Source organism: Sinocyclocheilus grahami, unplaced genomic scaffold, assembly GCF_001515645.1.
Source record: "Sinocyclocheilus grahami isolate Dianchi unplaced genomic scaffold, SAMN03320097.WGS_v1.1 scaffold403.1, whole genome shotgun sequence".
Taxonomy (NCBI): domain Eukaryota; kingdom Metazoa; phylum Chordata; class Actinopteri; order Cypriniformes; family Cyprinidae; genus Sinocyclocheilus; species Sinocyclocheilus grahami.
In genome coordinates this window covers 578,990-592,516 of record NW_015505582.1, presented here as the reverse complement: position 1 = coordinate 592,516, position 13,527 = coordinate 578,990, and the positions used below count along the sequence as shown (strand labels likewise).

Genomic DNA, 13,527 nt, shown 5'->3' with positions numbered 1-13,527 from the left:
GACATTTGTCTTAAAATGCTAATTTCTCATCTCATCCCACTCCTCCATTACTAATTACAAAACATTTTAGAGCTAGTAATGGAGGCTTGAGCCATTGATTTGCAGACTAGTGTTTGTGTGTCTCTCAACAGTGTTCAGCAGCAGCGTCTCTACTAATAGCGAAACTGTAAGTTTAACTGCTTCAAGAACAGCGACCTTACAACCTTGTTACTGAGAAATGTAATGTAGGTTTTCAGCTGCAAAACTATTTTATTTATAAAGTCACGGGGCAGCACTGACAACAAGTTTCTGTGCGTGTGTATGTATGTTTCTGTGTGTGTGTCTGTACTGTATGTGTGTGTTTTTGTATGGGAGAGAAAGCAGGAGATAGAAAGTGTGTTTTTTGTCGATAATAAAATGTAATTGCATGGGGAAAACATTGTAATAGTTTGTCATTTTTATCCTATTGTTTTTTGTTATATTTATTGGTGTCTTTGTGGGTTTTAGTTCTTTTGATGTTGTAGGCTGTAAGTGACGTGACATGTGGCCAAGTATGGTGACCCATACTCCGAATTAGTGCTCTGCATCCTTAGTGCACACACACAGCAGTGAACGCACACACACACCATGAACACACACATGGAGCAGTGGGCAGCCATTTATGCTGCGGCGCCCGGGGAGCAGTTGGGGGTTCAGTGCCTTGTTCAAGGGCACCTCAGTCATGGTATTGAAGGTGGGAGAGAGCGCTGTACATTCACTCCCCCCACCTACAATCCCTGCCGGTACCTACAATCCCTGCCGCAACCTTTGGGTTACGAGTCCGACTCTCTAACCATTAGGCCCCGACTTAATTGGTCATTCAGTGTCATTCAACAATACTTTTACTACTACTACTAATGTTAATATAAAAGATGCTAAATTCTGAGAGACTTTGGTGAACTAAAGCCATCATGCAGTGATAATGTATAATTACATAATGTGCTGAACTTATTCTTAGCCTCTAATTCAATCACTGGCGAGTAGGGCTGAACGATTAATTGCATTTGCGATAATATTGCAATATGAAATAACGCGATTTTTCAATCGCAGAGGCTGCGATTACACGGTCACGTGACACGCGAGAGTAAAGAGGTGTGTTCGACTTGAATATCAGATCGGTGTATGACATCAAAGTACGGCGAGAGAAAGCATAAGGAGATGCTCTCTTATAGCTCTCGCAGTACACCGATCGGTCTAAGCAGCGCTGCTTCAAGTCGAGCGTAGGCCATCAGACTACTAATGTTAATATAAAAGATGCTAAATTCTGAGAGACTTTGGTGAACTAAAGCCATCATGCAGTGATAATGTATAATTACATAATGTGCTGAACTTATTCTTAGCCTCTAATTCAATCACTGGCGAGTAGGGCTGAACGATTAATTGCATTTGCGATAATATTGCAATATGAAATAACGCGATTTTTCAATCGCAGAGGCTGCGATTACACGGTCACGTGACACGCGAGAGTAAAGAGGTGTGTTCGACTTGAATATCAGATCGGTGTATGACATCAAAGTACGGTGAGAGAAAGCATAAGGAGACGCTCTCTTATAGCTCTCGCAGTACACCGATCGGTCTAAGCAGCGCTGCTTCAAGTTGAGCGTAGGCCATCAGCAGAAAAAGAAAATAAATAAAACGGTAAACAAGATCGATGGGTGTATGACATCAAAGTACGGCGAGAGAAAGCATAAGGCTTCAAGTCGAGCGTAGGCCATCAGCAGAAAAAGAAAATAAATAAAATGGTAAACAGCCAAATGACGTAACTTATAATGGGAGATGGATCGGTTTGTGAAAGGGAAGAGAAAAGCCATAGATGAAGTCGCACAGACCCAGACAGGTGCTGGCCATTTAAAAGCTAAATGCAGAAAATATGACGAGGCATATCTTGGCTTCACTCACCGTGTCTATACCGGACGCTACAGTTGTCGCGTCGCGCCGCAACAGCTCTACATTGTACGCGACAAAGCGACCGTTGCAAATAATTTTAACTTTATGTCAGTACGACATAAATAGAACAAGGCATCAGTTTAATGTCGGGGTTTGTCTTGTCGCGCCGCATCCAGTATACATAACTTAGAATGGGAGATGGATCGGTTTGTGAAAGGGAAGAGAAAAGCCATAGATGAAGTCGCACAGACCCAGACAGGTGCTGGCCATTTAAAAGCTAAATGCAGAAAATATGACGAGGCATATCTTGGCTTCACTCACCGTGTCTATACCGGACGCTACAGTTGTCGCGTCGCGCCACAACAGCTCTACATTGTACGCGACAAAGCGACCGTTGCAAATAATTTTAACTTTGTGTCAGTACGACATAAATAGAACAAGGCATCAGTTTAATGTCGGGGTTTGTCTTGTCGCGCCGCATCCAGTATACACAGTGTCACTGATTATAATGGTTCTACTGTGTTTTGCCGCTCGCGTCCGGTGTATACATGGTGTTTAATGTCGTTGGTGAGGAGGAAAGCCTGTGTGTGTCCTATGCCTGACCAAAAAAGTTTGAGAACCACTGGTCTAAAGTTAATAGACAGTGTTTAAGAAGTGCAGTGCACATGTTCACATATGTTTATTACAGTGACTTTGAATAACCTAAAGTAGTGTGGTAATAAAGCAACAGATTTGTTTTTATATTTCTGCAATCTACTTTAGTTTGTGTGATTTGTTACTGACTTTCATATTAATGTTTACACCAGGCTTATTTAAACATAATTATTACATGCTTACAAGGTTGGAAGTTCAACAAATCAGTCAATGTACTGTGATTGTAGTTGTTAAATAAAAATGTCATATCAATTTATGCATCACCTAATTTCATCGTAACATATAGACCTGGCCTACAGAAAAGAGCATTTATGTTTAATCTATCTAATAGTGTGTTGGGCATACTATACAATGATTTATAGCTTGTCTTTGTTGAATAATACAGAACATAAAGAGCTTTAAAAAAAATAATTGCATATTAAATCGCAATCGCAATATTGGTAAAAAAATCGCAATTAGATTATTTTCCAAAATTGTTCAGCCCTACTGGCGAGTGAAATCTACCAATGTATTAGCCAGTGGCTAACAGCAGACAATATTTAGCCACAAATGTGAAATTTAGTCATGTATGCAAAAGATTTACTCGCAGTGTAGAGGGTTGGTATAATTATTTTAAGGTCCTAACTGGACAAATTTTATAAAAGCTCTGCATATTACTGTTTGATATTTCTTATAATTTTCCAAAAGAGAATGATTTAATGGATAGATATAAAATATAAAAAAATGCATGACATGAATGTAGCATAACCCTGCCCCAATAACTTTACAACAAGCTGATTGGTTCCATGAGTGGGACAATGCGGTCGCTATGGAGATAGTATGGAAGTCTCTCAGTTATACTGATGTGTCAACATCTCTGCAAAATGATTTTGTTAATCAGTGTGCCGGCAAACAAGGAAATTAAGGAATAATTAAAAGAGGCAGACAGAGAAGAATACATGTACACTGTACAGATAAAAATAGATTTTGACTGTTTCTTTTTAAATTGATTGGGTAAACCCAACCTCCTCCTGTAACTCCTCTGCTCATTCACACCTGACCCCCATCACCCCCGAGGGGAAACCGTCACTATGGTGATGCCCAAATGACTGATTTATTATGCATCATCATGTGCTTCTATAATGTCTACTAAAGAGTTCATACAGATAGGACATGTAAATGGTGCATGTTTTCATCTGGAATAGATGCTTTCCAGATGAAGTGCTCTTTAAAAGACATCTTTTAGATGTATGTTTTCTTACTGGGTAGACCACATAATATGGAGTACCTAACTAAAGTTTGGGAGGAACATGCTCATTTATTCCAACCAATCAGGCTAAATATGTTTATTACCTTCTCTTTCATTTAAAATGCCATTTTTAAGGTTCCTAATATGTGACCCTGGACCACAAAAAAGTCGCTGGGGTATATTTGTAGCAACAGCCAAAAATACATTGTATGGGTCAAAATGATTGATTTTTCTTTTATGCCAAAAATCATTAGGATATTAAGTATAGATCATGTTCCATGAAGATATTTTATAAATTTACTACTGTAAATGTATTAAAACTTAATTGTTTATTAGTAATATGCTTTGCTAAGAACTTCATTTGGACAACTTTAAAAGCGATTTTCTCAATATTTGGATTTTTTTGCATCCTCAGGTTCCAGATTTTCGAATAGTTGTATCTCGGACAAATATTGTCCTATCCTAACAAACCATACATCAATGGAAAGCTTATTTATTCAGCTTTCAGGTGATGTATAAATCTCAATTTGAAAAATTGACCCTTATGACTGGTTTTGTGGTCCAGGGTCATATATTGTTTTGGGAGTCTCCTATAGGTCGCTTTTGTTTTCTCAATATATGTTTTTAATTTCACCTAATTTTCCAGATATTCTCAAAGATTCGTTCGAAGCAGTTCTAAGATTCAGTCTCTCTAAAACTCTAATTTCCCTGAGCCTACTCTGCTCTGATTGGTCAGATGGCCCAGTCTGTTGTGATTGGTCTACCGCATACAGCGCGTCGGACACGACATGCCCATTGCCATATTATGAATGGCCAATAGAAAATATAAACATCTATTACTTATCATACTTAAAGGTTGTGATTCAGTGGAGCCAGCGGGTCCAAATAAACAGGGTACTGAGCCATCTTTCAAGAGCAAGTGTTTTGTGAGTCCTGCATTGAACTCCCCGAGATTAGAGAAGCAGTCGTCAGTAAAATGCCGTGTTTGTGGGTGGGGTCAAGTTGTTAGCAGCCGGCCAATGTAGAACATAAGCGTGAATTATGCAAATGTGTTACCCTGAGATGGCTACAAGTTGGATTTGAATTACTAACGACTCATTTAGGCTGTATAGCGTTGAGTCTTGTTTTGGGAGACAATGGGCCTCATTTATCAATCTAACGTAGAAATGAGCGCAGATAAACAAACGAAGATCCGTGTGCACAAATCAACTTACGACAGAGTTCACGTGTGATTCATGAAACATTCGAATACGGCCAATCCCATCGTACGAATGATCGCATGTTGATAAATGTGGCGGCTGAAAACAATCGTCATTTGAATATCACGCCTCTAAAAACACCCCGGTTTAGAAGCCTCGCCCCTAGAGTTTACAACACGGAGAAACAAAACCCGGTCAAAAAGAGGAAGTAATCTTATCAAAGATAACACACGTTAACCTTGTAATTGCAAACAATTAGGCTACATTAATTTATGTAATTTATATGTATATTAAAATACTGGTAAATAGTGCTGGGCGGTATGACCAAAAATTTATATCACTGTATTTTTCAAAATTATACCGGTTTCACGGTACATCACGGTATTTTTTTTCCATGCATGACCGGGTGTTAACCATATTTTCTACTGATTGAAAGAGGAAATACTGCAGTATATTGACTTAGAATGCCCTATTTTACTGTCATGATGATTGAATATTGTCAAAAAATACCACACTAAATAGTGACTAAAAATTACCCCTTTTAATACATGTTAACCAGGAGTCACTCTCATTTATAATCGCAGAATCGTCTGATAAAATCAACATGCATCTATACTAAAGAGCGGCTATGCGGTTGTTTTGGCTATATTACTTTTTTGTCTCATGCAGCGCACTGCCTGCGTCTGAGTAACAAACTAAAAAAAACAACAAACAAAAAAGTGCATGTGATATTAACAGATGAACTACACTCATATTTAATATTCCAAACAATCAGTAAGCGATAGGTGCTAGGAAACACTGTTTTGTACTCATTTATTGACGAGTCGGCTGCGGTGCGGCCAACTGAATGTGCTGCTTCTCTGCTGCTCACTGCACAGAACAAACGCCGAGAGAGGTGACACTTCTCCAGGAAAGTTAGACCTCGCATTCGTGGGACAGCTCTGGCGAAATCTTCCAGCTGAATGATAGCTAAGGTTTATCCAAAAAAGTCGCTAGGTTTGTCAGTATGAATATTCTATGGATAAAAGCCACTAAAAGGGTCTGAAAGTTGCTAAATCTAGTGCTAAAGTCACGCTTGTGTGTGTGAGACGCTGGAGCTGATGGCAGGGGGCGGTGGATATTTGTGGCGGTCAGTGTGGATATTGTGGATGAGTTCTTCTGTGTCATCACGTTCTATTAGTTCTACAGCTTCAGTTTCGCTACAGCTGTTCCCTCACCACAGTGCAACAGTGAAAAGGGACCCCTCTCAAACAGTGTCGCATTCCGAACGTTGTTTAAGCGACATACACCGGTATTGCGGTATTTTAAAAATTAATATCATAACAAAAATAAACACCGGTATTCGGTATGAACCGGTATACCGCCCAGCACTACTGGTAAATATAAACATTATAGCCTATTTTAGTTCCCCTCACTCTACAACAAGTATTTTAAATTTAACAATATTCAGAACAGAACAAGAATGAAAAATAAGTACTTATAAAATTATATATTAAACTATAAAATAAAACACAAATTAGGCTATAGTAGGCTAGCATTCATTATAAACAGCATAAACAGCATACAAATGTCAAGCAAAAGCCTATCTCATACCACAAGAATCCAAATGTTTTCATTTTTGCCATATATTTGTAACATTTGTTTGCATAACTGTTATTATGTAGCCTAAACATGGCTTTATACTTCACTCATGTTCTAATATCCGTGTAAAATCCTTCACATGCGCAAAAATGTTTGTTTGGGCGATGCACGCTGATTTTTACAGCAGACCTTTTGAAATAAACCGTGCAAATTTTATGTTTGGTTGACTGCATTTTAGTCTGATTATGAATGGCTGAAATGTCAGGCAACTCTACAGCTAATGTTCACTAAGGTTCGATCAGATAGATTAAAATCAAATAAAGATATAAAGAAAATAAATAAAATGCATTAAGAGTGTCACAAAAACGAGCGCAGCCTATACTTGTTGCACAGTGGGGTTTTTTTCCTTTTGTTAATCTATTAATTATATTATACCTTATATATTTTGTGTGATCATATTTATTGTATTCCTTTTATAGACTTCATTTCTGTTTTTCTCCTTTCACAGAAGCGCTGCAGGTGCATGATGCGACGATTGAATCCTCACGGTCTTGTTTACGCTGCTATTCAATAACGCTAAAGCCCTGTATAAAAAAAAAAAGACATCCTAATCTTACTGGTTAACGATCGACTAATGATCTTCGTTTGACGGTCAGGACAACAACAAAATGCTGTCATTCTACAATTCTCCGCCATATTTACTATGCTGTGCGCAAGTTCAGGTAACTCAAAAACTTGCGTACACGAGCTGAGACCAGACGTGAGATTTGATCGTAGCCACCGCTCACATCCATATCGATAAATTCCAAGTTTTGTGTTGAAACGACCGTATGCCCAATTTTCTGTTGTACGTTCTTGAGGCCCAACAACTTTATTGTGCACTTTCAGCTTTACAAATGTGCAGATCATTAACAGTCACATACAGATACATTACACGCTCCATGAAAGACAATATTGGAAATGGCATAATAGTGACCATGTGAATCTAGCATGATTTAAAAAAAAAAATATGGTACATTTGTGCAATGTTAAACACTGGTTTAGTATCTACACCAATTAACTTTTTAAATATTACTATATCAAAAGTTAATTAAGGCATTATCTCTCTATTCTGAACAGTATATTAATTAGTTAGACTAGATGTTACGCAAAATCAAAACAGGGCTGTGAGAGCTGTGTTTTAATGTTGTGTGTCTGACAATCATTCAACTGATGAAACACTGAAAATAAGTTGTTGCACAATCAGTGGACCGGTCGACAAAGAACTCCAAGTAAGCATGGGTTTGGAAAATTGGATGTGATCTAAAGGACCTTAAAGACCCCATCAAATGTCTTAGGGACATTTCAAAGGGTTAAATAACCAGTAGCCTTTATATTGCATCATAACTACAACATTCCATTGGTCAAAGAGTTGTACATGCATGTTGAGCCATTAATTTTGTTAAGCCATTAATATATTTTTCTGGAATGTGTGTATCTGTTAAAAGTTAGTTTAGCCATCCCAAAGTAATTTCATTGGCAGATAGAACTTTTTTGTTTTTTCTCCTACACCAGTGCATTGTGATGTATGTTGTTTTAATAATCAAATTGTCAATTAGTGTCTTTTAATATATTTAAATTTCTACGATATATTGTAATTTCTGTTTGGATACTGTTAACTGATTAGCCTTATAACTTGTACTCTATGCAGATTTATTACTTGTTATTTTAATTCTAGAGGACTTTTAGAGTATACCAGTATCTGCAGTATCGGTAGTAGCTACCTAGTGCTGTACCAGTGCAATCAGACTGCTGATGTCGAAAGTGTGCGTGTGTATTTGTGAGCATGTGAATAGTGCTTGTGGTAATGCGGCTACGCATAAGCCCTCAAATTCATTCTTGAATTCCCGCTGGCGAGGTAATAAAGTAAACACAGTTGATTTGTGAACATAAAGTTGCAGGATGAGTGCACCATATTGGACAATTTAAATGAAGGATGTTTTACTTTTTTGCTATGGTATTGTGAAATTTCACCGGTATTGGTACCTTTGACTTTAATATGACTCGATGTTAAAATTGCATGAGCAATTTTCTGAGGTGGAGGGCGTGTGTGCCGGTGTGTCTGTGTGTGAGCCTCATACACGAATGAGTTATAATGATGGTGTGGAAAGCTGGGCTATATCCCATCTGGCCCGTGTGACTAACTCTGACGTAATCACTGCTGACACAGTCAGGCAGCATTCAGAAATGCATAAAACACACACAGAGTGAAAAATGGGCCTCACTGACTCAGAAATATGTTGGAGCAAGTTGACGGAGTTGATTGCTATAGCTCATCCATGCTGCTTTATTCTCTTCATATTTTTGTGTCATCTCTCAAAAGTGTTCCCTAAGTTTTTCTCTTTTAAATAAATATTGTGTGTGTGTGTGTGTGTGTGTGTGTGTGTGTGCAATATTATAGACCACAGCCTGGAGCCCTGAAGTGTGCAGCTATACTTTTTTAAGTGTGACTATACTTTTTTTCTGCTGTTTCTTTGTTTGATTCTTTTCTCATGTTTATTAGGGTCAGTCAGTCATGTATAATCAGGATTATTGGATGAATCTGGTTGTTCTCTCAGATGAACTGTGATGTTTGTCTTCTGTTGTCATGACTGCATTCATGCTGTTTCTATTATTATTGATGCAGTTATAATTTAGCAATGAGGCAGATCAGACAGGATGACACAGCTGATACAAATTATCACCACAGCTGTACTTTATTACAGAAAAATGGTAAATATGATTTAAAATGACATTCACAGCACATTTAACTAGCATAAAGTGGTGTATTTTCAACTAAAGAACAGTTGTAAGGCATGACATGATTCTTTTGATTTGAATTAATGAAAATATTTTTGAATATATATTAACTTGCACAACCCTCTTAATATCTTTTGCCTGTTTTTGAGTTCCTGTGTCATGTGATTAAATGTTTTTTTAGCTAATTTTCCCCCCAGTTTGGCTGCAACAGCTGACATGTTTAGCAGCAGAATGTCTTTATTTTCCAATCTCACTTACATTCCCATATGATTAATTACAATGCCTCAAATCTGTGTTAAATAGAAATATTCAATGAACATTGTGTGAGCGAGTGATATTAACTGATAATTCTGTCTTTACAGTATGCACGGGTCTGGATCCCCGATGTAGAAGAAGTGTGGAAGTCAGCAGAGCTCACCAAGGACTACAGACAAGGAGATGGAGTACTGCAGCTACAACTGGAGGATGGAAAGGTCAGCGTGTGTGTAATAGAGTAATGAGTGTTTATAAGCCTCATCAGACTCTTTTCATTAGCATTGCACACAGTACGATAGATTTACTGTTTTATTGGGATTGATCCAAGGGATTTATCCTACAGCCTTTGTGTTAGCAGTCCAGATCATTAACCATTAGCTTAAATGTACCACTGTCAGTCACACTGTCTGAGTATTATAGACAATCATTTCAACATGTTACTGTAAATGCATTAATAGGCCCCCCAGCAGTCAAGCATACGTAAGTTGTAAATAAACCACATGGAATTATAACAAAAACATTCAAACGTTATATTTGTTAATATGAGACTGGTATAGAAAGATATTACAATAACTAACCAACCCTGGCAGTGCTGAGATATATCTAACATTTTAACTTTCAGCCAGTGTTAAAGGGGTCATATGATACTGCTAAAAAGAACATTATTTTGTGATTTGGTGTAATGAAATGTGTTTATGTGGTTTAAAGTAAAAAAACACACATTATTTTCCACATACTGTACATTATTGTTTCTCCTCTATGCCCCGCCTTTTTGAAACGTGTCGATTTTTACAAAGCTCATCGTTCTGAAAAGCGAGGTGTGCTGTGATTGGCCAGCTATTTCAGATTAGCCACTGAAGCATACACACACACACACACACACACACAGAAAGCGCATCTCACAGTGCGCAAGTACTCTCTCGCGTCACATGAACGGAGAATTACACACAAAATGATTTCGAATTGTCGGCCAAATACCTCAAGCGTGTGACGGAAATGTTACGCCCCTCACCATACTGTTGATGCCGTGGAGCGACGAGACAAAAACATTAAAATCCATTACAAATTAGGCATTTGTTGCATCCAGTTGGGACATAATTACTGATTATAATGACTTATACTGTCTTTATATTGGCGGGACATAAGCTAACATAAAATGTCAATATGTGCGAGTAAGAGAAGAGCAGACATATGGATAAATCTGACGATGCAAGAGAAAACTCAATTCGGTCCGGTTTTCTGAGCGCAGACAATGACTACGTTTACATGCAACCAAATAATCCGTTTGTAGTCGGATTGACGGCTCAATAGGACTGAAAAGCTTTCATGTAAACACCTTAATCGATCTGATTGAGCTCGATTGGAATTAAATTTTGATCGGATTGAAGGGGGTGGTTTATTCCTTTTCTAATACGATTGAGAGTGCATGTAAACACTCGATCGGATTCAACCCCGTAACGGAAAGGTCTGCACATGTACAGTGACGCAGAAATAGCGTAATGACGTATGATGCGCGGAACGAGCGGTTCTTCCTTTTGAATAAAGTGTTGTATAAATGCGTGTCCTGTCATTATAAAACTCTCCTTTCACTCAGCAACTGTGAAGTGAAGCAGGACAACCTCCTACCAGTCCTTGTTTTGGATTCTCATCCAAAGGCAACCCGTTTTGGGGGCGCGTGGAGGGGCATTTTTACTGGTGATAAATATGAGCAGCACGGCACAGCGGTTTATATGTATATTTATCCATAAATGGATAAATAGTAATTCTGCTGTTAAAAACAAATAAAGAAACCGTGTAGAAGTGTGGTTATTATGTGCAAACAGTGAGAAACTCTATATTTGTGCAGTGTGCAACCGCATGTAAAAAAAAATCAAATCAGATTTGAAGCTTGTGACATAAACGCGCAATCACTTTCTTTAGCATTCACGTAAACACTACATTCAGATTCATCAATCGGAATTAATTCAGTCCGATTGAACCAAAAATTGTGCATGTAAACGTAGCCACTGAAGCATACACACACACATACACACAGAAAGCGCATCTCACAGTGTGCAAGTACTCTCTCGCGTCACATGAACGGAGAATTACACACAAAATGATTTCGAATTGTCCGTTTTGACAAGTATTCACGTAAACACAGTTGATTACGTCTTAAGTGAATGTAAACAGTAGGGAGAACGTGTATCAGTACATTACATCCATTGCAGCTGTGCATTCAGTTTTAAAGAGATAGCAGCCTAAGTGGCTATTGTCCCGAGTCATTGATGTTAATCAAGCAACAAAAGAAAGACTGAAAATAATGAACTGCTCTTGACTGAAAAACTTTAGTAGCCCTAAAGATTAATCTAAATTTATTGATAGAAATATGTCTGCTTGAAAGAATGAAGAATATGGTAAACAAGTTGCTATAAAGAATGCATAATTAGCCTATATAACCATTGATATTTCATTAAAAATAAGACCATGCTCTTGTTCTTTATGAAAAGTGGTTTTATTTAATTTTAACATAAAGGCATGTTGTGTGTCACCGCAGTTAAATCGGTGTCTATCATGATAAAACCTTAATATCAAACCTATATAATTAGTTTGGAAATTTTAGAGAAATGCTTAATAAATGCATTACACTGTAACTAAACCCATTAGATTTTAGCCGACTAAATTTACTGTAGATTTATTCGACTAAAACTAAAAACAATTCAGATGACTAAAATATGACTAAAACTAAATGGAATTTTAGTCAAAAGACTATGACTAAAACTAAATCAAAATTTGCTGTCAAAATGAACACTGCTTTCTGCTCAATTATAATGTAAAAAGTAAAACGAGTTAATTTTGCTTTAAATCAAAGTTCAGATTGTACCAGAAAGTGGTATAGAACACACCTGACGTTATGTGATCTGTAAAGCACTGTTTACATGAAACCTACAGCGAATACTGTATGTCAGTAATAATGCAAAAATTCCCCTACATTGGATAAGTAGTTCCACTTCATAAATGTACAGCTATCCGATGAATGAATGAAAGAACTTCATGCATAATTAAGTCAATATTCTGATCATATTTTTTTACAAGCACATTTCACCAATTCTAAACAATCTTAACAATTACTATTAAGGTTGTATATAATCATTTGATATTTAATTGATGAGGGAAGATGTGGCTTAAAGTTATAAATGCTTTGTATTCAACAACTGTTTTTGTGACCCTGCTGACGCAATGGTCCATTTTACCTGTAGAAGAAAAAAAACTTCCTAATAATTATGCACAAAACACCTTTGAACATTCCTTCAGACAATGGCTTTGGGTCTAAATGAGTCTTTAACTCTCACATCAGTGATCTCTGTAGGGGGGTAATGACAGTAAAAGTGGCAGTGGTAGTATTTTTATGATAGTAATATTTTTATTTTTATGAGAACTAGGAATGAATTTGTGTTATTTAAAAGAATGGCAATCATATTGTTCCAAATTCATTTGATTTAAATATTTCAGTGGAAAACAAAAGTAGATGATTTGTGGATTTTTGACACAGAGATAATTTTCATAGCACAGAAGTCAATGATGTCGAATGCTATTGGTTCTCCTGTGGCTTGTGTTGTGACCGATTCAGGTTTGAATATGCTGAAGCATGAATAAGTCAGTTTTTCAGTCTATTCCTCACAAAAACCCATCATCTGACTTCAGAAGATGTACAGGTGCATCTCAATAAATTAGAACGTCGTGGAAAAGTTCATTTATTTCAGTAATTCAACTCAAATTGTGAAACTCGTGTATTAAATAAATTCAATGCACACAGACTGAAGTAGTTTAAGTCTTTGGTTCTTTTAATTGTGATGATTTTGGCTCACATTTCACAAAAACCCACCAATTCACTATCTCAACAAATTAGAATATGGTGACATGCCAATCAGCTAATCAACTCAAAAC

At 37.2% G+C, this 13,527-nt stretch overlaps 1 protein-coding gene across 1 annotated transcript in view; it reads left to right on the top strand.

Annotated features, from left to right (window-relative positions):
• Nucleotides 1–13,527, top strand: part of LOC107550635 (unconventional myosin-Va) — an 87,694-nt gene that overhangs the window by 4,996 nt on the left and 69,171 nt on the right. The window contains exon 2 of the mRNA XM_016231965.1: nt 9,708–9,818. Within this exon, the coding sequence (XP_016087451.1) occupies nt 9,708–9,818 (111 nt within the window). The remainder of the gene's footprint in view (nt 1–9,707; nt 9,819–13,527) is intronic.